Source organism: Thalassophryne amazonica, chromosome 5 (genome assembly GCF_902500255.1).
Source record: "Thalassophryne amazonica chromosome 5, fThaAma1.1, whole genome shotgun sequence".
In the NCBI taxonomy this organism is placed as follows: Eukaryota; Metazoa; Chordata; class Actinopteri; order Batrachoidiformes; family Batrachoididae; genus Thalassophryne; species Thalassophryne amazonica.
This window is the reverse complement of record NC_047107.1, coordinates 51,109,939-51,134,061: the sequence shown is the minus strand read 5'-3', so window position 1 is coordinate 51,134,061 and position 24,123 is coordinate 51,109,939. Positions and strand designations below refer to the sequence as shown.

Genomic DNA, 24,123 nt, shown 5'->3' with positions numbered 1-24,123 from the left:
CAGATGGTGACTCCAGGCCGCCGGGTGCGCGGAGGTGACGCAGCGAAGGGCCTGTTCCAACTCCTGGTTAGCCCGCTCTGCCTGGCCGTTTGTCTGGGGGTGGTACCCGGACGAGAGACTCACGGTGGCCCCCAGCTCCTTACAGAAACCCTTCCACACCTGCGAAGAGAACTGGGGACCACGATCTGATACAATGTCCGATGGTATCCCATGCAGCCGCATGACGTGGTGGACCAGGAGGTCTGCCGTCTCCTGGGCCGTCGGGAGCTTCGGGAGGGCCACGAAGTGGGCCGCCTTGGAGAACCGGTCCACTATCGTGAGAATAACGGTGTTGCCCTGGGACGGCGGGAGACCCGTGATGAAGTCCAGGCCGATGTGAGACCAGGGGCGATGAGGCACCGGCAGGGGTTGGAGGAGTCCCGAGGTCCTCCGATGGTCTGCCTTGCCCCTGGCGCAGATGGTACAGGCCTGGACGTAGTCCCGGACGTCGGTTTCCAGGGACGCCCACCAGAAGCGCTGCTGGACTACTGCCACAGTCCTACGCACTCCGGGATGACAGGACAGCTTGGACCCGTGACAGAAGTCCAATACGGCAGCTCTTGCTTCTGGTGGGACGTACAGTCTGTTCTTGGGGCCGGTCCCCGGGTCCGGGCTCCTTGCCAGGGCCTCCCGGACGGTCTTCTCCACGTCCCAGGTGAGGGAGGCCACGACAGTGAACTCAGGGATGATGGTCTCGGTGGGGTTCGACAGCCCCGCTTTGGCTTCTTCTTCGTGCACCCGGGACAATGCATCTGGTTTTTGATTTTTGGTCCCGGGGCAGTACGTGATCCGGAAGTCAAAGCGCCCGAAGAACAGAGACCAGCGGGCTTGCCTGGGGTTCAGCCGCTTGGCGGTCCGGATGTACTCCAGGTTCCGATGGTCCGTGAAAACCGTGAAAGGCAACGATGCCCCCTCCAGCAGGTGTCTCCACTCTTCAAGAGCCTCCTTCACCGCGAGGAGCTCCCGATTGCCGATGTCATAGTTCTGTTCAGCTGGGGTCAACCTGCGGGAAAAATAGGCACAAGGATGGAGAACCTTATCATCCTCCACACTCTGGGACAGCACGGCTCCTATCCCTGAGTCAGAGGCGTCCACTTCCACTATGTACTGGCGATCAGGATCAGGCTGCACCAGAACTGGTGCAGTCAAGAACCGGCGTTTCAACTCCTGGAACGCGGCTTCGCACCGATCCGACCAGGTGAAGGGGACCTTGGTGGAGGTCAGGGCAGTCAGGGGGCTAACTACCTGACTGTAGCCTTTAATGAACCTCCTGTAGAAATTTGCAAAGCCGAGGAACTGCTGCAATTTCTTGCGGCTTGTTGGTTGGGGCCAATCTCTCACCGCCGCAACCTTGGCCGGATCAGGGGCGACGGAGTTGGAGGAGATGATGAACCCCAGGAAGGACAAAGAAGTGCGGTGGAACTCACACTTCTCGCCCTTCACAAACAGCCGGTTCTCCAACAACCGCTGTAGGACCTAACGTACATGCTGGACATGGGTCTCAGGGTCCGGGGAAAAGATGAGTATATCGTCCAGATATACGAAGACGAACCGATGCAGGAAGTCCCGCAAGACGTCATTTACCAAAGCTTGGAACGTCGCGGGGGCGTTAGTGAGGCTGAACGGCATGACCAGGTACTCAAAGTGACCTAATGGGGTGTTAAATGCCGTCTTCCATTTGTCTCCCTTCCGGATCCGAACCAGGTGGTACGCATTTCTAAGATCCAATTTAGTGAAAATTTGGGCTCCATGCAGGGGCGTAAACACTGAATCCAACAGAGGTAACGGGTATCGGTTGCGAACCGTGATCTCGTTCAGCCCTCTGTAATCAATGCATGGATGGAGTCCGCCGTCCTTTTTGCCCACAAAAAAGAAACCAGCACCCATCGGGGAGGTGGAGTTCCGGATCAGCCCGGCAGCTAAAGAGTCCCGGATGTAGGTCTCCATTGATTCGCGTTCCGGACGTGAGAGGTTGTACAACCTACTGGACGGGTACTCAGCGCCCGGGACCAAATCGATGGCACAATCGTACGGTCGGTGCGGGGGAAGAGTGAGCGCCAGATCTTTGCTGAAAACGTCAGCAAGATCGTGGTACTCCTTCGGCACCGCCGATAGATTGGGGGGGACTTTAACCTTCTCATTAGCCGTCGTGCCGGGAGGAACCAAGGATCCTAAACACTCCCGGTGGCAGGTTTCGCTCCACTGCGTCACAACCCCAGACGGCCAATCTATCCGGGGATTGTGCTTCACCATCCATGGAAATCCCAAAATCACTCGGGAGGTAGAAGGTGTTACATGGAACACAATCTCCTCCCTGTGATTTCCAGACACAACCAAGGTCACTGGCTGTGTCTGATGTGTAATTAATGGAAGCAGGGTGCCATCTAGTGCTCGCACCTGCAATGGTGCCGGCAGAGCCACCAGGGGGAGCCCTACTTCCTTTGCCCATCCGCTATCCAGCAGATTCCCTTCTGACCCCGTGTCTACCAGTGCTGGGGCGTGAAGGGTTAAATCCCCACAAAGGATCGTTACTGGGATTCGTGCAGATTTGCGGGGTTTCCCCGCGTGCATGTTATGACCCACCCTTAGCCCAGTTTCTAAGGACGGGCGTTGTAGTTTGACCGTTTTGGGGCAGTCCTTCTGCATATGCTCACAAGAGCCGCAGACAAAACATTCCCCGCGGGCCAGCCTCCTTTGTCTGACGTTTGTTTTTATTTTGGCCCTGCTCGTGTCCATAGCCTCCTCAGCAGGGGGAGCTGTAGCCACACGGAGCTCTCTGGCAGTGAAGCGTGGGGACGACGTCACCCTTTCGGAACCGGAAGGGGGAGGGACGGCTCGTGCCCGGTCACGCCCCCCGGCCTGCTCCCGACGATGCTCATTCAAACGGTTGTCTAAGCGTATAACCAAATCGACAAGCCCGTCAAAATCCCGCGGTTCCTCCTTGGCCACCAGGTGCTCCTTCAGGACCAGAGACAGTCCATTTACGAAGGCGGCGCGGAGCGCAACGTTATTCCAGCCGGACCACGCTGCCGCGATGCGGAAGTCGACTGCATACTCGGCTGCGCTGCGGCGCCCCTGTCTCATTGACAGCAGCACGCTTGAAGCGGTCTCGCCTCTGTTGGGATGGTCAAAAACTTGTTTGAACTCCCGTATAAACTCAGCATAAGACGTTAGGAGCCGTGAATTCTGCTCCCAAAGCGCCGTAGCCCAGGCGCGTGCCTCTCCTCGAAGCAGACTAACATAAGCCACCCGGCTGGCGTCTGACTCGTACATGACAGGACGCTGTGAAAAGACGAGCGAACACTGCATGAGGAAGTCTGCGCACGTCTCAACACAGCCTCCGTACGGTTCCGGAGGGCTTATGTATGCTTCAGGGGACGGTGGGGGGGGGTCGTTGAACGACCAGTGGAACGTCTGTTACAGGCCCAGGACCAGCCAGAGGAGTGGCTGCAGCAGCGCCCTGATCGCGCGCTTCCACCCTGGCAGTGAGAGCCTCCACCCTCCGGTTAAGGAGAACATTCTGCTCGGCCACTAAATCCAGCCGAGCCGTGAAGGCGGTTAAGATTTGCTGCAGCTCACTCAACACGCCTCCCGCTGACGCCTGCGCTCCTGGCTCTTCCATTGGCCGTTCAAACTCGGGTTGACGCCCCTCGGAATCCATGACGATTGGCCGAGAAATCCTGTTGTGAAGGTGTCGTAGCACGGACCCACAACAGGGGGCGCAAATGAACTGACAATGAGTAAGCCAAAAAGTAACAATTTAATGTTGTGATAATACACAACTAAATTCACAGAATTTGCACAATTTGCATATGTTTTTGTATGTGTTATTAAAAACACACGGTGCCGTGTGTTATACACTGGCTGCTTACTACCTTGCAGATGAAGCAAAAGGACACGCACTTTAACTAAATCAAGTTTAACTATTCAAAAAAATTCCTTTTTTCAGATTCAGTCAGAGCTTTCATCAACTTGGTGATCAGCAGATTTATCGATGCGGCTTTTGCGGAAAAGCAGCACTCCACAGCTCAGTTTTCACAGACTGTGTACATGTTCACGTGCATCCTGACTGACAGGATTTCACAGACTGTCAGTGCTTACAGTCCAGGAGAGCTCGGAAACTCGTAACAACTTGTAACAACAAAGTGAACACCCTAAATTTGAAAATCTGCTTAGGGATATTGATATTGTTGTTTAAAAATGCAAAAGTAGTTTTTATGTGATTACTCAATTAATTGATAATAATTAATTATCAGGCAGATGGTGCAGATCAATCAAAACAAGGACAAATAGATTCAGAGACAGCTTTTACCCCACAGCAATAACCACACTTGATAAAGCCAAAATGTAATATTGCTGCTAGTCCAACTAAGCGATTGTGCAATTAATGTTGAATGTTTAGTTGAGTGTTTGCTGGTTTGTATTCCAGTTATTTATTTAGATATATTTATATATATTTTTTATGCGTTTATAGTTTTAGAGTCTTGTAGTTTTATATGACTTGAATGTTGTTGCATGTTGCACTGACTGGTCTAGTATTTTTAATTTACGAGGTCTATTAGAAAAGAAACCGACAGTTTTATTTTTTAAAAAAACTATATGGATTTGAATCACGTGTGACTACATCAGCCAAGCTTGAACCCTCGTGCGCATGCGTGAGTTTTTTCACGCCTGTCGGTGACGTCATTCGCCTGTGAGCACGTCTTGTGGAAGGAGTGGTCCAGCCCCCTCGTCGGATTTTCATTGTCTGAGAAGTTGCTGAGAGACTGGCGCTATGCTTGATCAAAATTTTTTCAGAAACTGTGAGGCACATCCGAGTGGATACCATTTGAGAAATTCAGCTGGTTTTCTGTGAAAATTTTAACGGCTGATGAGAGATTTTGGATTGTTTCTATCGCTGTAAGGACTTCCCACGGAGCGGGACGTCGCGCAGCGCTCCGAGGCGACGTCGTCATCCTGTTTCAAGCTGAAAACCTCCAAATTTAAGCCTCTGTTGACCCAGGACGTCGTGAGAGAACAGAGAACTTTCAGAAGAGGTCGGAATCAGCAGTTTATCCGGACATTCCACTGTTAAAAGAGATTTTTTTAATGAAAGATGTGCGGACGGATTGGCGCGTCAGCTCGCAGCCGGCGCGGCGCGCCCGCCACAGGAAGAACATCTCCGTGTTGATAACCATTTGTAAAATCCAGGCGGCTTTTGGTGGCTTTCAGTTGAGTGAGTATCTGAGAAATTGTTTAACAGCAGGGCATGTTCCAACTTGTCCTTAAGGCTTCCAACGGAGGTGCAAACTTAGACAAATTTCACAGCAGTACGACGGTGATTGTCTGGAGTCTGTTGTCGTGCCAAGAGCGCGACTGGCCACGAATTTCTAATTGCCATGCGAGCGGTGTTAGGTGTTCGTGCATGTCACCTAGAATTTGGCCAGCACCTGCCGCAAGAGGGTGCGATGGGTTCGCACAGCGCACACTTTGTCTTTCATTGTTACATGGGAAACAAGGTACCAGTAGATTCAGTAGATATTGTGAATACCCCTTTTTCTACTTTTCTTTTACTAATAGCCCAATTTCATAGCCTTAAGAGTGTGCATATCATGAATACTTGGTCTTGTTGGATTTGTGTGAAGGAGCCCTTCTAATCGATGGAATACTCTATTCCAAAAATATTTGATAGCTGCAGCTCTAATGTGTACCACTTTGTCACTTTCTTATTTGGTTCTTCTACAGAGCTGAAAACACACTTTATTACGACGGAGTTAATTTATCAAGTTATGCACTCAGGAGAATAAAAGCTATTGAGAAGGGATAAATTCCATCACAGTCTCAGTAGCTCTTCTGTTAGTTAGGTCAGTCAGAGAGACCTTTGATGCACCTTTGTTATTAAATTTGTGCTGACAGTGAGAGGGTGTTTGGCACTTTTTCATCATGAAACAGCTAAAACATGTATTCGATATTAAATTTGAAAATATGAGCTGCCTCTTGTTCTCTTATTGTTCAGAAAATGTCCCCTGAACTCTGCAGGCTCAGAGAATTATGGGACTGTTTTGACTGCCTTTGAATGTCACAGCACTGAATTAGTTCAGTGACTGTGACACTGCTCTGCTCTGCTCTACATCACATTGTTGCAGGACTTTAGCTGTAGAAGAATAATGCCTCGTGGATCCGAGTGTTGATGTGTTTTCTGTTCCTGCAGGAGATCTGTGTTTCCAGCCACGCTGAAAAACAGCACAAACGTCAACCCATGCAGGACTACCACAGAGTCTTGCAGGTAAAGGTTTTCAGTGTGATTGGGTATTTGTTATCTAGAAATGGACATATTTCTTATGTGGTGCACAAACTGGTTTCCAGAGGTGGAAACCCCTGGCTTTAGTGAGAAAAAGTTCTACCACATATTTGCTCCATCCAACCACTCAACCAGCTGATTGTAATTAGTTCAGCTCTTCAGGCAGGTAGATGAGCTACTCAGTGAAATCACCTGTTTCAGGTGCACAGATAGAACCAATACATGGGAGGACTTTTACTTACTGAAGCTGGACTTTTACACCTCCGTTGTTTTCCAAGCAGGTTTTTGGACAGATCATAGTGTCATTATTACCAAAAAAACAAAACCTTTTCCCTTCTGTATTTCATTGTGGATTGAAAGCTATTCAACTGTGATTCTTTACATTGTGTTAAAGGGGTGCCTGCACCCTTTTAACACATCAGGGTCCACAAAGGTGGTGCAGGGCTGCCGAAGCTGGTTGGTGAGTTGGTATGGTACTAATCTGGGTCCCGCTACACTGCAAGGTGTATGTGAAGATTATAAAACCCTGTCTTTTGAATGACTGTGGGGAAAATTACAGGGACTTCATGGAAAGATCTGTTGGGAAAGACTGCAAGCCAGGATCCTTTCATGGGCACGCAAGACCAACAGGCAAGTTAGGAACTTGGCCAGTTTCTGGGGTCTTTCTGCCTAGTTTACCTATGTTTGTTTCCCAGTAACACTAAACCTTTTTGGTTTTGTGCTGGTGGGGTCTTCTGTGTGCCTGCACTCTTGTAAGACATTTGGGTCCCCAAAGGTGCTGCAGGGCTTCTGAAGTTGGTGAGTGAGTTGGGATGGTACATTTTTGGATTCCATTGCTCTGCAATGTGTATTTAGAGGTTTGTCTTATCATTGTAAGAGTATCCTGTATCCACATTTTCTGTAGACTGAAATGGATAATGTCTCCAGTTTCTCCGGGATAACTTGCAAATTATCACAGGTTACTTTTCCAGCTAAAGCTGCTACCCATTAACTGCTGGGTGGACTGAGACAGTACAGATGAAGTGTCTCATCTAAGGATGCAGACAGCCACTCAACTCTTGAAAAGCCAATCAAAAAGCAACAACAAAAATCTTATTGTGCCTAACATGTTGAGATTAGCAATAGCTGTGATGTTAGCATCTCAGTTTTGTAAGCTCATGATGTTCTTGCTAAGATGTGTACCTCAAAATGCAAACATAGCACTTTTGGCTAAGGGGCGGGCGGGGGGTGCACATGCAGGTTTTGTTTACATATTTTGGTCCACCTTGAAGACTGTATGATGGGAACTTCCCGAGTCGATGACTGTCAAAACATTCTTTAAGACACACGTGGACAGGGGCAATGAGTCAGATCAGTGTCTGTGCTTCTCTAAATCCCAAACATTTTTCAGCTGAATGAAGAGGAAGATGAGGAGAGGCGGAACAGCAGAGTAAGTCAGGAAAGACAGAGAACTCTTGACAGACTGCGCACCTTCAAACAGGTATGTACACTATATGTTGTTAAATATATATTATGTTCTCGTCCTGCTGATCATCTCTCTCTCTCACTGTCTCTCTCTCCATCTGTCGTTCTTTAGCGGTATCCGGGTCAGGTGATTCTGAAGTCCACTCGACTGCGTGCAGGACACTTCCGACGAAGAGAGAGAGGGAAGAGTGTAGAAACGGGTGGCAGAAGAGAAAGAGAGGAACGTGCAGACTTTGTTTGCATCCAGCCGCTGGACAGACCACTATGTTCGAGTACCAGTGTGCAGACGGACCCCAGCACCACGCTCACCATGCAGCCCGTCGCGGCCCTCGCAGTGTCGCTTCCACCTCAGCCAGCGCCCACTACTGCTGAATCTTCATGCTCCCCCTGCTCCTTGTCATCGCTGCTGCCTTCCCCCATCACTCCTCCACCTCCGCCTCCACCTCCCCCACTCGTCAAAGGGGAGCTGTCCCCCTCTGGGAGCCCGGATCAGCAACGGCACAGGCAGATGGCAGAGAGGAAGAGTTCAGCAGAAGACCTCTGTCTGTCCCCTCTCAGCCCATTCATTCCTCGTTTCTTTGACAGCAGCCAGCTGGTGAGCGCGCGCAAAAAGTTGAGGAAGACCCCGGAGTTTGAGGCCAACAGCAGAAGAGGTAACGCAAGCCTTGATCAGAAGGGTGGATTTTTTTTTTCCACCAACATAACACTACTAAGACACTATTACTGCATTCAGGCTGAATCCACGACAGTGATCCATGGTTTTTATCTCATTTACACAGGATGTTACACAGTATGTAAAGTCTCCCATTTGTTCAGTATACTGCTGCTGATGTAGCTAAGGGCCCCTTCACACATAGCATGAATAAGGCCGAATGGCGCACAAAGGCGGAATCACATGCCATTCGTGAAAAATCTGATCTGCCTCTAATGCCTCATACCCTTGTCGCCACAACCATTCACGCACACCAGCGGCCGAAATACAGAGAGTGCCCCGTGACAGCCCATTCGATATACACAATCATCAGCTTTCAAACCCATGATACGGTACGTACATTTTTCCTTCATGAATTGCGGGTCATTTGAGCATCTTTTTCTGACTCCGTGTTGTAATGGCAAACGTAATTGATCCATGTCATCAGCATGCGCACTGTAAAAACGGAGGAGAGGAAGGAGTGAAAACGGAAAAGTGATGAATCACAGCTCTTTGCAGCCTCAGTCATTTAGCAGGTGCACATCAGGATCTGGGGAGGAGCCACACAGAGGGCTCTGATCTAAAGCTCTTTGGTTCACCACACACACAGGGATATGTGTGAAACTTAACACCATATTACAGTGCACGCAACAAGCAGCATTTTGTTAATAATCACTGGCCTTGAATAAAAGGCATGCCTCATTTAGGTGCCGGGTCTGAGCACTGTTTGAAAAAAAATGAATGGCCGGGCTTTTAATTAAGGAAAAACCGCTTTCCTCGAATCAGCGAGTGTCAGTGCTGAACTTCATTTCGTACTTCGTGTTACTGAGCACGTCCAGACTGCGCTGTCTGGTACATGCAAGGGGTTTTTAATGAAAATGCATTGCAGTTGAACAGGACATTTTGTCCATTGTGAGCGAAAATCCATTATATACGGTGTTTATTACATGGAAAACCATACAAAAGTATTGGGACTTTTGCTTTAGTCTAGTGAGTGTGAATATCTGGTTTATACGAGACAGTTTAGGCGAGTTTTACTGTATACAACCTATGGTATACGGACTGCATTTGTATCACACTTTTCCATCTGCATCAGAAGCTCAAAGCACTTTACAATTGTGCCTCACATTCACCCAGACACACTGACACCAGTACACACTGGGAGCAATTAGGGGATTAAGGACCTCGCCCAATTTCCTGGTCTGGTTGGGTATTGAACCAAGGATTCTCTAGTCTGAAGCCCAATGCTTAACCACTTATAGTTTCGAAAATACACTCAACAAAAATGTAAACGCAACACTTTTGGTTTTGCTCCTATTTTGTATGAGATGAACTCAAAGATCTAAAACTTTTTCCACATACACAATATCACCATTTCTCTCAAATATTGTCCACAAACCAGTCTAAATCTGTAATAGTGAGCACTTCTCCTTTGCTGAGATAATCCATCCAACCTCACAGGTGTGCCATACCAAGATGCTGATTAGACACCATGATTAGTGCACAGGTGTGCCTTAGACTGCCCACAATAAAAGGCCACTCTGAAAGGTGCAGTTTTATCACACAGCACAATGCCACAGATGTCGCAAGATTTGAGGGAGCGTGCAATTGGCATGCTGACAGCAGGAATGTCAACCAGAGCTGTTGCTTGTGTATTGAATGTTCATTTCTCTACCATAAGCCTTCTCCAAAGTCGTTTCAGAGAATTTGGCAGTACATCCAACCAGCCTCACAACCGCAGACCACGTGTAACCACACCAGCCCAGGACCTCCACATCCAGCATGTTCACCTCCAAGATCGTCTGAGACCAGCCACTCAGACAGCTGCTGAAACAATCGGTTTGCATAACCAAAGACTTTCTGCACAAACTGTCAGAAGCCGTCTCTGGGAAGCTCATCTGCATGCTCGTCGTCCTCATCGGGGTCTTGACCTGACTCCAGTTCGTCGTCGTAACCAACTTGAGTGGGCAAATGCTCACATTCGCTGGCGTTTGGCACGTTGGAGAGGTGTTCTCTTCACAGATGATGCGAAGGAGATGTGTTGCACTGCATGAGGCAAATGGTGGTCACACCAGATACTGACTGGTATCCCCCCCAATAAAACAAAACTGCACCTTTCAGAGTGGCCTTTTATTGTGGGCAGTCTAAGGCACACCTGTGCACTAATCATGGTGTCTAATCAGCATCTTGATATGGCACACCTGTGAGGTGGGATGGATTATCTTAGCAAAGGAGAAGTGCTCACTATCACAGATTTCGACTGGTTTCTGAACAATATTTGAGGGAAATGGTGATATTGTGTATGTGGAGAAACTTTTAGATCTTTGAGTTCATCTCATACAAAATGGGAGCAAAACCAAAAGTGTTGCGTTTATATTTTTGTTGAGTATATGTTCAGCTTTTTACCTTGGCTAAGGAGGTAATGTTTTCAGTGCTGTTTTTTTTTTCTGTCTTTTGTTATTTGACATATCCAGCTTATTCACCAAATTTTTCACAAGTCGGCATACTCTGGTTAAATTTTCAAGGTGTGACAGGCCTATTAGTGGGATTTCACAAAACCTACAGAACTGAAAATCAGTTCTGAAGTTCTTGGAGTATGGGCCAACATTATGCCTGTTTGCTCACAAAGTGTGTGGGGAAAAAAAAGAGTTGCAGGGTTCTCGGCTAAGAAGGCAAAAACTGACTGAGGATCAAATTAGATGCTAAACAGTTCACTGAATGCTTTAAGCATACATACATATGTACAATAAGTCTGCTGACTGGCTTTTCATTGAGGCCACGATGGGCCATGGTTTGGATAAATCTTTTCCAATCCAGCATTCCTCAAATGAACTCTTTGTACCACCTTCAGTTGTATTGTCAAGCCGAGTGGGCATAGACCATTTGTGTACTAAATCAAAAACACACTGCAACCACTCTAACATCAGCGTTCTAAGTCCTTTTCAAATCTTCCATTGAGTGTTGATTAATGTTGGTGATGAGTTCTTGAATCTGGAATATCAGTCCTTTATGATTTGAATTCAGTTCAAGAATATGGTTGTGTGTTTTTGGGTTTACCTGGAAAATAATTAAATGTCTTTTGTACAATACTCCTAGTCCATAGCTAACAAGAGAAGTAATTCTTAGGTAGGTCATAGATTTAGGATAAAAATATGTCTTCTATGTATAGATTGTGAATCCCCTTATTAAGCCATAACATCAATACAGGGTCTGTACGAGAGGGAATGAACATGTGCTTTGATTTAACCATCAAGAGCCCTAATGATGCTCTCCGGCATCTTGGTAATCTTTTAGTGACCATCCGATGATATACCGGGATTACTTTGTGCACTTCCGTGACCGGTTTCAAAGTATATGGCATTCGCAACAAACAGCAACGGAGACGTCTGAAAACAAAGTACTCGTGAGTACTCAAGTGTTTCTGACAAGTGACGTCGCAACTAGAAGCGTCACAGCATGCGCTTGAATGGAATGTAGCCGCTAACGTTAAGAATGGAGGTGCAGATTAATTCCAGAGTTGACATAAGTGTGATGTTGTGTTATGATGACTCATTTTTAAGTGATAACTATTCATTTTGATGGAGTCACGGTAAAAACTGCAGCTCCAGGGAAGTTTATGTGCACCTGCACGGACATGAGTCATAAACGCAGCCTGTCAATAACCATCTCTGCTCCAGGTTCAGCTTTGTGCACAATTAATTATTAGTGTTGTTATCAATAAAATCTAAAAAAAATATATATCTGCTGTCGGGGGAAAGGAGTGTCTTGTCAGCTGCACAGCGCACGCGCAGACACAGTGAGGTTCGTAGCACACATGCACACATTCCAGCACCAAATTTTCGCTCTCTCACAGTAAAAAAAAAAAAAATAGAAAGAAATGTAGCCACAAAACACAAAAGGGGAACATGCCACACTCACGGTTGTGTTGTGGATTAAGTAAACTTCCAACCTGGTCTGACGGCAAGTCGTGCTTCAGCAGCACAAAGGAGCGCATCCACAATTTATTCTTCAACTTTTGTCAAAGCTATTTAAAGATGTCAATCATGACTCCCGGGACTCTTGTCTGTTGTTGCCAGTGGTGGGCACAGATAACCAAAAAATTAACTTCGATAACAGATAATCAGATAACTGAAAAGTTATCTTCGATAAAGCTACAACAATAAACCACCCAAAAATGTATCGGAAGTTACAGATAACCGATAACAGATAAATTCCAATATTACCTCTGACACATCTACAACTAGTAGTAGAACAAATTTAATAGCTTATAATATTAAAAACAACAACAGACCCCAACAATGAGACCACACTTTTCTTTCAACATTTGGCCCCTGCTGGAAGCTCTTGTTTACTACAGCGCTCCCAGCACAGAGGCACTCCGAGAGCAGCCATAAAGCCAACTCTCTATCAATTACGACACTCCGGTCAGGCACAGGCCATAAGTCATGCTGACTTATGGTTTTGTGTTGTGTGGGCCGCTGAAGAGGAGGTACTGCTGGCCCACCACCAGAGGGCGCCCTGCCTGAAGTGCGGGCTTCAGGCACGAGAGGGCGCTGCCGCCTCAGGAACAAGCCGTGGTGACAGCTGTCACCCATCATCCGTGACAGCTGTCACTAATCATCACATCTGGTATAAAAGAAGGAAGACACCTCCACCAAACTGCCGAGATATCATCTTCATCTGGAAGTAATATCTTCAGCCTTTTGTGATATTTGTAAATCTGTTATTGTGAGTGTTTGCAGGAGTACCGGTCCGTTTAGTGGAGGCTGTGCAAGACAGCGCTCTTTTTCTTCTGAGGGACCGCTGCAAAATGTTGAGTGAGAGGTGGAGGTGGAATTCCCACCAGGATTGTTACTGGGTGTTCACACACCCACCCTTTGACTGTCTTTTGCTTTCTGCCAGCAGTACCAGATCCAACACGCCGGGAAGGTGGCCACCTGGGGACTCCGGGACTTGGCGGCTCCAGTATTCCTCGGGTTCGGTGGTGGTGGAAATCGTGTGGTTCCGGTTCGTTTCCAGACGGGCGTCTCCTATCGTCGAGCCTGCCCACACGACACCTTTATTAATTGACTGTTGCACATTCTGAATCTGCTGTGTTTGGTTGTGTCATTCACAACAGTAAAGTGTTATAATTTGACTCCTTCCATTGTCCGTTCATTTACGCCCCCTGTTGTGGGTCCGTGTCACTACACTTTCCCAACAGGATATCTCGGCCAGCGTCATGGACCCCGAGGGGCGTCACCAGGCTGTTGAATAACCAATGGGAGAGCAGGGAGCGCAGGCATCTGCAGGAGGCGTGATTGGTGAGCTACAGCATATTCTCACCGCCTTTACGGCTCGAATGGATCAAATAGCCGAGCAAAACATCCTCCTGAACCGCAGGGTGGAGGCTCTCTCCGCGCAAGTGGCGGCAAGCGCTCAGGGCGCTGCTGCAGCTCCTCCTCCTGTCGATCCTGTGCTAGATATTAATGTTCCAGTGGTGGTTCAACAACCCCTCCCACCATCCCCTGAAGCATACATAAGCCCTCCTGAGCCGTACGGAGGTTGTGTGGAGACGTGCGCGGACTTTCTTATGCAGTGTTCGCTCGTCTTCGCACAACGTCCCGTCATGTATGCGTCAGAAGCAAGCAAAATAGCTTATGTGATTACTCTGCTTCGGGGAGAGGCACGCGCTTGGGCTACGGCGCTTTGGGAGCAAAATTCACAGCTCCTTCACACATACACTGGGTTTGTGAGGGAGTTCAGAACTGTGTTTGATCACCCTAACAGGGGAGAGACCGCTTCAACCGTGCTGCTGTCGATGAGACAGGGGCGCTGAAGCGCAGCTGCTTATGCAGTCGACTTCCGCATCGCGGCTGCGAGGTCCGGCTGGAATAACGCTGCGCTCCGCGCCGCCTTTGTAAACGGACTGTCGTCGGTCCTAAAGGAGCACCTAGTGGCCAAGGATGAACCGCGGGAATTAGATGGGCTTATTGATCTCGTTATACTGCTAGACAATCGGTTGGAGGAACGCCGTCGGGAACGAGACGAAGGACGTGGCCGGGCGCGCGCCGTCCCTCTTCCTTCCGGGTCCGAGAAAGGTCCGCCCTTCCCACGCTCCCTGGCCTCTACGTCCCGTGGGGCGACAGCTCCCCCTGCTGACGAAGCTATGGACACGAGCAGGGCCACATTTAGACCACCTAATAGACAGAGGAGGTTTCCACGCGGGGCGTGTTTTGTTTGTGGCTCAATGGAGCATCAATTGAGCAATTGCCCCGAACGGTTAAACACCAACGCCCGCCCCTAGAGACTGGGCTTAGGGTGGGCCAAGAAATTCACGTGGGACACACACATATTGCCGCACGACTCCCAGTTACAATCCTTAGTGGGGATTTAACCCTTCAGGCCCCAGCACTGGTAGACACAGGGTCAGAAGGGAATCTGTTAGACAGCAGATGGGCCAGGGAGGTAGGGCTCCCTCTGGTGGCGCTACCTACACCATTGCAAGTGCGAGCACTAGATGGCACCCTACTCCCTTTAATCACACACAAGACACCACCAGTAACTCTGGTAGTGTCAGGGAATTATAGGGAGGAGATTGAGTTTTTTGTGACTCCTTCTACCTCCCGTGTGATTCTGGGGTTCCCCTGGATGATGAAACACAATCCCCGGATTTATTGGCCGTCCGGGGTGGTGGTACAGTGGAGCGAAACCTGCCATCGGATGTGTTTGGGATCCTCGGTTCCTCCCGGTTCCCAGGCTAAGGAGCAGGTCCAAGTTCCCCCCAGTCTGTCGGCGGTGCCGGTTGAGTACCACGATCTTGCTGACGTTTTTAGCAAGGATCGGGCACTCACTCTTCCCCCGCACCGTCCATATGATTGTGCCATCGATTTGTTGCCAGGCGTGGAGTTCCCGTCCAGCAGGCTGTACAACCTCTCCCGACCTGAGCGCGAATCAATGGAGACCTACATCCGGGACTCCTTAGCTGCCGGGCTGATCCGTAACTCCACCTCTCCGATGGGAGCAGGTTTCTTTTTTGTGGGCAAAAAAGATGGCGGTCTTCGTCCATGCATTGATTACCGGGGCCTGAACGAGATCACCGTTCGCAACCGATACCCGTTGCCTTTGTTGGATTCAGTGTTCACCCCCCTGCATGGAGCCAAAATCTTCACAAAGTTGGATCTTAGGAATGCATACCACCTAGTTCAGATCCAGAAGGGAGACGAATGGAAGACGGCATTTAACACCCCGTTAGGTCATTTTGAGTACCTGGTCATGCCGTTCAGCCTCACTAACGTCCCCGCGACATTCCAAGCTTTGGTTAATGACGTCTTGCGGGACTTCCTGCACCGATTCGTCTTCGTATATCTGGATGATATTCTCATCTTTTCTCCGGACCCTGAGACCCATGTACGGCATGTACGTCAGGTCCTGCAGCGGTTGTTGGAGAACCGGTTGTTTGTGAAGGGCGAGAAGTGTGAGTTTCACCGCACTTCTTTGTCCTTCCTGGGGTTTATCATCTCCTCCAACTCCGTCGCCCCGGATCCGGCCAAGGTCGCAGCGGTGAGAGACTGGCCCCAACCTACAAGCCGTAGGAAGCTGCAACAGTTCCTCGGCTTTGCAAATTTCTACAGGAGGTTCATTAAGGGGTATAGTCAGGTAGTTAGCCCCCTGACGGCCCTGACCTCACCAAAAGTTCCCTTCACCTGGTCGGATCGTTGCGAAGCCACGTTTAGGGAGTTGAAACGCCGGTTCTCGACTGCACCGGTCTTGGTGCAGCCCGATCCTGGTCGCCAGTTTGTGGTTGAAGTGGACGCCTCTGACTCAGGGATAGGAGCCGTGCTATCCCAGAGCGGAGAAACCGATAAGGTTCTTCACCCGTGTGCCTATTTTTCCCGCAGGTTGACCCCAACAGAGCGGAACTATGACGTGGGCAATCGAGAGCTCCTTGCGGTGAAAGAGGCTCTTGAGGAGTGGAGACACCTGCTGGAGGGAGCGTCAGTGCCTTTCACTTTTTTCACTGACCACCGGAACCTGGAGTATATCAGGACCGCCAAGCGGCTGAACCCCAGGCAAGCCCGCTGGTCACTGTTTTTTGGCCGTTTTGACTTCCGGATTACCTACCGCCCCGGGACCAAAAACCAAAGATCTGATGCCCTGTGCCGGGTGCATGAACAGGAAGTCAAGACCGAGCTGTCGGATCCACCGGAACCCATTCTCCCGGAGTCCACTATCGTGGCTGCTCTGACCTGGGACGTGGAGAAGACCGTCCGGGAGGCCCTGGCACGGAGCCCGGATCCCGGAACAGGGCCGAAGAACAGACTATACATCCCACCAGAAGCCAGAGCTGCTGTTCTGGACTTCTGTCACGGGTCCAAGCTCTCCTGCCACCCAGGGGTGCGTAGGACCGTGGCAGTAGTCCGGCAGCGCTTCTGGTGGGCGTCCCTGGAGACTGATGTCCGGGCTTACATCCAGGCCTGCACCACCTGCGCCAGGGGCAAGGCGGACCACCAGAAGGCACAGGGACTTCTACAGCCACTTCCTGTGCCTCACCGCCCCTGGTCCCACATCGGTCTGGATTTTGTCACGGGCCTCCCGCCGTCCTGGGGACACACTACCATACTCACGATAGTGGACTGTTTCTCCAAGGCGGCCCACTTCGTGGCCCTCCCGAAGCTCCCGTCGGCCCAGGAGACGGCGGATCTCCTTGTCCACCATGTCGTCCAGCTGCATGGGATACCAACAGACATCGTTTCGGATCGCGGTCCCCAGTTCTCCTCGCAGGTGTGGAGAAGTTTCTGCCGGGAACTGGGGGCCACTGTAAGCCTCTCGTCTGGGTATCACCCGCAGACTAACGGACAGGTCGAACGGGCCAACCAGGAGTTGGAGCAGGCCCTCAGGTGCACGACCTCCGCACACCCGACGGCTTGGAGTGAACATCTGGCCTGGATCGAGTACGCTCATAACAGCCAGGTGTCCTCTGCCACCGGCCTCTCCCCGTTCGAGGTGTGTCTGGGGTACCAACCCCCTTTGTTTCCTTTGGTGGAGGGAGAGGTCGGTGTGCCCTCGGTCCAGGCCCACCTGCGGAGATGCCGTCGGGTGTGGCGCACCGCCCGTTCGGCCTTGTTGAGGGCCCGGACGAGGGCTAAAGCCCATGCAGACCGTCGACGGTCCCCGGCCCCCACATACCAGCCTGGGCAGGAGGTGTGGCTTTCCACCAAGGACATTCCACTCCAGGTCGAGTCCCCCAAACTAAAAGACCGATTCATTGGACCCTTCCCCATCCTCAAGGTCCTCAGTCCTACCGCAGTGAGGCTCCAACTCCCGGCCTCACTGCGGATCCATCCGGTCTTTCATGTCTCCAGGATAAAACCGCATCACACCTCGCCCCTCTGTGCACCCGGTCCAGCGCCGCCTCCTGCCCGTATTATCGACGGGGAGCCGGCTTGGACAGTTCGCCGGCTCTTGGACGTCCGTCGAATGGGCCGGGGCTTTCAGTATTTGGTGGACTGGGAGGGGTATGGACCCGACGAACGCTCCTGGGTGAAGAGGAGCTTCATCCTGGACCCGGCCCTCCTGGCCGATTTCTATCGTCGCCACCCGGACAAGCCTGGTCGGGCGCCAGGAGGCGCCCGTTGAGGCGGGGGTCCTGTTGTGTGGGCCGCTGAAGAGGAGGTACTGCTGGCCCACCACCAGAGGGCGCCCTGCCTGAAGTGCGGGCTTCAGGCACGAGAGGGCGCTGCCGCCTCAGGAACAAGCCGTGGTGACAGCTGTCACCCATCATCCATGACAGCTGTCACTAATCATCACATCTGGTATAAAAGAAGGAAGACACCTCCACCAAACTGCCGAGATATCATCTTCATCTGGAAGTAATATCCTCAGCCTTTTGTGATATTTGTAAATCTGTTATTGTGAGTGTTTGCAGGAGTACCGGTCCGTTTAGTGGAGGCTGTGCAAGACGGCGCTCTTTTTCTTCTGAGGGACCGCTGCAAAGTGTTGAGTGAGAGGTGGAGGTGGAATTCCCACCAGGATTGTTACTGGGTGTTCACACACCCACCCTTTGACTGTCTTTTGCTTTCTGCCAGCAGTACCAGATCCGACACGCCGGGAAGGTGGCCACCTGGGGACTCCGGGACTTGGCGGCTCCAGTATTCCTCGGGTTCGGTGGTGGTGGAAATCGTGTGGTTCCGGTTCGTTTCCAGACGGGCGTCTCCTATCGTCGAGCCTGCCCACACGACACCTTTATTAATTGACTGTTGCACATTCTGAATCTGCTGTGTTTGGTTGTGTCATTCACAACAGTAAAGTGTTATAATTTGACTCCTTCCATTGTCCGTTCATTTACGCCCCCTGTTGTGGGTCCGTGTCACTACACTTTCCCAACAGTTTTGATTATAAATAACATTAATACCGATAGAATAACTCCATTAATGTCAATTATGTAATTTGTACAAAGTTAAAATATAACATATATCTTTTAATGTTGAATAATGCACTAATTCTGAGGTTTTGTAACAGACAGATCACAAAGGATTCTGGGTAAAAGTGCCTCTGCTAAACACTGGCTGAGTCTCTCTTTTTGGAGCGAGGCAGAGGGGAAGGCGAAGGGCTACAAATCCCTCCATTTGGAGGGGTAGGAGGAGCATACTGCTGTCTCTGAAAAAACAAACATGGTGCCGAAAGAGCCGCATAAATGAAGCGGATTTCATTACAAATTACGCTATTTAGAAAGTTATAACTTGCCAAAAAACTTTACAGGCAGTTGCCTATGACAGCAGCGTGTATGCTGCTGGATGCATGTTGGGTATGTTGTCGTTCTGAAGAATATCGTAACGTCGCTCGTGCGCTGCGTTATAATGCACATACACACGAACGCTATGATAAGACACTTTTATATCTCACAACGGAGAAAATCATGATAAAGTGTAAGCACGTTAATTTGTATGTTCATAAATCTTTGGATAATATCAATCCCTGCTGTTGGATTTCAAGGTCTGTAACGTGTGTGTATTTTGTAAACAAACGGAGCCCTGAACACACTCATCTAATAAGCTTTCAGGCAGAAAATGAAAAGTTTCATCAATGGGAATAAGTTGGAAAATATATACACACATGTGTATATGTGTAACACATAACCTGACGTCCTAATTGACTGATATTATTTGTCAAGGAAATTTCTAAAGGAAATAAGGCTGGATGCAAAAAATGGGAGAATTTGAAAAAGAAATAGAGTTGTAATTCCATTAAAGTGAAACTTGTATAATGTATACATTCATTGCACACAAAAAAGCCATTTGCAAAGCCAAAAAGTTGATTTGACAATCATCATCATCCTACCCAAAATGCATTGCGGGTCACAGGATGTGCTCACAAAACCTTAAAAATTAGCACATTACTTTAAAACTAAAACATATATCTGATATTTTCACTTAATAAAACTTCAGACATGACAGTAATTTTAAATAACTTGTCCAAAATTTGTTTGGTTAAAATTTGAACCATAAGTTAAAAATGTATGCCTCTGGATGACTTAGGTGATATCGCCAGCCTATTGGTATGGTGTTAAAGGAATTTTTTTTTTTTTCTTTTGGGGCTGTTTTTCCTTTGTCTGCAGAGGCTTGAGATGCTTTTTATACAAGTGGCTCTCTTCTGTTTGCAAAGGTTATAGCTGTGTGTCTGTCAGAAAAATTTTAACAGGTGAGTGCTAAACTAATTTTAAAAATGCTTGTCGCTGTTCAGCTTTGTTTATTTTGTTTATCGGTTTAAAAGTTAGGAGAACGCAGCTATGGGGAAAAGTTCTCCTGCAGCGTGGGTCTGGCTACAGGCGCGAGTTTTATAGGGGAGACTGGGGGTAACCTTCCCCGGAAAAGTTTTAAATTTATATCTCTCTGAAACGTTGCCTAATATTAATATATTGCATTAGTAGACAATCAGGTAACAGCTCAAAAAACAGTTTTAATAACACTAACCCAAATTGATATTGGATCGAATTGAAATAATCGATTCTGAATCTTAAGAATGAGAATCGAATCTTGAAATTTGAACTGATACTCAGCCCTAGATGAGAACTCCATCTGCAACCAGTCTTCATGCTGGAGCAACAAGGACAAACTGGATGTTTTATCTTTAACGAGTAGGAATAATGGATAAGTGAGATGGATTATTAAGACAAAAACTGGATGTATTTTATCTTTAATGAGGAGGAATAATGAGTTGCCTGGCTTTAAACAGGCAAACGTGAATTTCTGTGTTATTTCAGAAAGGAGCTATTTTATAACCTTCCAGAAAGTTAATTTTTTAAGCTGCCATCAGAGACAGGGTTTCCTGTTTTAATATAACGCCATGCAAAATGCTAAAAGTCTATCTTTCAATGAAATAAATGACTGTGCATGTCGTTATCAATGAAAAATGACAGTGCTTCACGTTGCCACCTGCAGTCTGTCTCTACGTGACAGAAATTCTGCTGTAACGACTGCTGCCAAGCAGAGAAAGAAGGTTGTTTGCTTGACTGAGCACTTTACTGGAGAAGACACTGGCCACACAGAGGTAGTGTGGAAGTTTGACGTCATGATCCCTGAGCTAGCCGGATTCAAATAACATTTGTGTTTAGACAGTGGTGATTCCCGCTCAAATCCGGCTCCACCCACCTAGAAAACAATCCGGCCTAATTCCAACTTCTGCCTTCCACATTCAGAAAAACCTATCTGACTTGAGCCAGAATCAGCCCAAATTCTGCTCAAGACAGATTGAAACCCCCAGTCTGAACGGTTTACATAGGGGAAACTTTCCAATTCAAGACCACCCCTACCCATTCTTCATGCAATGTGAAGTTGTGTCAGGAAAGGCACCCAGTGTAAAATCTGTGCCAAATCAACATGCAGATCTAGCTCACATCTGCTGTGGCAACCCTGAATGCAGAAGGGATTTATTTATTTTATTTAAATTCTTCCTTACCGCTGTTGCTCTGGGGGTTAGTAAGGTTAAACCTTACTTGTGTGAAGCGCCTTGAGGCAACTCTGTTGTGATTTGGCGCTGTATAAATCAAAATAAATTAAAATTGAAATTTATTTTCAGCTAGTGTTAATTTTGTCAGCCGAGACAAAACAAAATATATTCACCAATGACCTTTTTTTTGTGACTAAGGTGATACAATGACAAGACTGCGTCAGTGTTCCAAAACACTGACAAAGACAATATTAACATGCAGTATTGTTGATGAAAAAAGACGGGACTAAAATATTTAGCATGAAATGAAAATGGAAGTAAAATAATTTTTCATCATCTGATAAGCGCTTCAGAATGTTGCTGCAGCCACCCACAGGCAAACAGAATTTCCTGTGCTAATGCTGCCACCTTGTGGCTGTAACACAAAAACTACACGGAGGGAGCAGATCTTATGGAAGAAAACACTTGATATCTGGTCCCTTAAATATCATGCAACTCGCAAGAAAACCCAATGTCTAATTGCATCTGACAGGAAGCCTCGGAGATTTAACTCGTTTATGGCCAGATTCTTTTTTATAAGTGGAAAACGTTGCATTAGTACCTTTGAGATTTTTTTATTGTGAGTAGAAAATGACAGTGAAACAATTTGGCAGCAGTTGTTGCCAGCGAGGCAAAATGGGTTAAAACATTAGGGAAAAACACCACAAACCATCAATTATTCAACAAGTGTAAAGGTAATGATAACATTCATTATTTCAGATGTGTGAAACACTACATTGACCGAAATGGTAATCAGAAGTAATCTAATAGATTTGTTTTTTGTCAAACACTACAATGTCTTGATTGAAACTAGACTAAAATACATGTTGGTGAGTTATGTTTTGACTAAAACCAGACTAAGATAACTAGACTTTTAGTCAACTAAAACCTGACTAAAAGAAAATTATATGTGAATGACTAAATATGACTAAAAATAAAAGCACATTTGAGACAATACTAAGATTAAAAAAAAAAACAGGTGACAAAATTAACTAAATTAATTATCTAGTAGTTATTGGCACTCTGCTTCTGTTGCATCCTCTGTGGATCCACAAAAGCTCTTTGTCATCCATTTAGCCTTATATTTGTTTTTCCCAATACATTTTAAAGAACTGGTAGGTATGTTTACAAAGTTTGGGCTTTTCAAATCAACTTCTTCCATTTTATCAGGCAAACCAAAGTAGCACCAGTTGAGTATCTCAGAACTGTATTCCTTGAGTCTGTTACAGTGTCTAGTCACATTCCTTTCTCTTCTCCCCCTCCTGTTTGCAGTGAGTTCCCCCATGGATGAGGTCCTGGCTTCCTTGAAGAGAGGCAGCTTCCACCTGAGGAAGGTGGACCAACGCCCCCTGCCTCCTCCCTTGGGCGACGATGACCCCAATAGCATCCTGGCCCAGATTCGCAGAGGTGTCAAACTGAGGCGTGTTCCACGCAAAGAGAGAAAAGACCAGGGAGAGCTTCCAGTTTCCAAGGATCCCCTGACGAGGAGCATCCATGAGGTGCTGCGACGTATCAAGGAGGCCTCGCCAGAGTCTGACTCAGACGATGACGGACTCACTGGCCCCGATTGGGAAAATTAGGATTTAAAGCTGAAACACAACAAATAATCTACACAGATGCCTGCACCTTACAGGACTGCACATGATTTACTGTACTGTTCACACACTTAATCACACACAGGCAGTCACACGTACATCCATTGACAGTGCCTGGGCCTAACTCGAAGTATCACCAACTCACCAAATGCTTCAACGGTATGTGGTCAACCTGTTTGTTTACTCACACTATGTTCATCATCGTGATGACTATTGCTGTCCATCTCTACTGTATGTCACACTGTGGTCTTATTTCTATAATCAGGCTGTAATAATGCCATCGGTAACTTATTTTTTGCTGTTGAACATTTAAAGAGCTCTGCGCTGGTCCTCTGCAACCACTTCAATATTCAGAAACATCATACCAGATTTAAATTATAATGGACAAGTTCTCTTTTTACAGCCTGAGTCATATTAAAGCATTGTTAGTATTCAGGCCTCTGAGTGCTCTACTCACCTTTGACAATTACATCATATGAGATAAATCCCCTTTTTCAAAATTTGCTTTAAAAGAAATACATGATTATCAATAGGGCAACTGCAACAGAGCTCTAAATAAACTTGAACTATGTTATTCTGAGCCATTGCATAGTAGAGTTATGAAGGCATCCTTGCATTTTATGACTTCCACAGGGTTTACCGTTAACATCACGAAAATAAGTTACCACCAAAAGCAAAAAGGCACTCCTACTTCAAAGGCAAAACCTAAATATATGTCAGCTCAAAAGTAAAAGGTTGCAAGTCTAAAAATACTCCAATCTTAGGTTTCCAACGCATTAAGCTAAAGGTCAAAGGTCAGTCAAAGTCAAAACTGATTTAGCGATTACTCAAAAAAGGCTTGGAAGAGAGATGGATTACATCAAAACTCTCTGGCAAAGGTGTGAATGACAGCACACCTTGTAAAGAGCATGATTTAATCAGGGACGTGGTTACCGCTGGCACAGGATCCAAAGTTAGCCCCAGAAGAAGAGCTTCATGAGGTAGGTTTGCCTGTTGGAGCTCTCAGTAGAGGGAGGGTGAGGGGAAACCATTACAGTGTTCTCATCAGACAATCCAGAAGTGCAACAAATGGAGAGCAAAAGAGAAAC

At 47.7% G+C, this 24,123-nt stretch overlaps 1 protein-coding gene across 1 annotated transcript in view; it reads left to right on the top strand.

Moving 5' to 3' along the window:
• The window catches only part of LOC117510473 (junction-mediating and -regulatory protein-like), a 133,026-nt gene extending 109,247 nt beyond the window's left edge, over window positions 1-23,779 (top strand). Inside the window, exons 7-10 of the mRNA XM_034170196.1 lie at window positions 6,230-6,304; window positions 7,710-7,799; window positions 7,896-8,436; window positions 22,713-23,779. Coding sequence (XP_034026087.1) covers window positions 6,230-6,304; window positions 7,710-7,799; window positions 7,896-8,436; window positions 22,713-23,020 — 1,014 coding nt within the window. The 3' untranslated portion in view covers window positions 23,021-23,779. The remainder of the gene's footprint in view (window positions 1-6,229; window positions 6,305-7,709; window positions 7,800-7,895; window positions 8,437-22,712) is intronic.
• The last annotated feature ends 344 nt before the right edge of the window (window positions 23,780-24,123 follow it).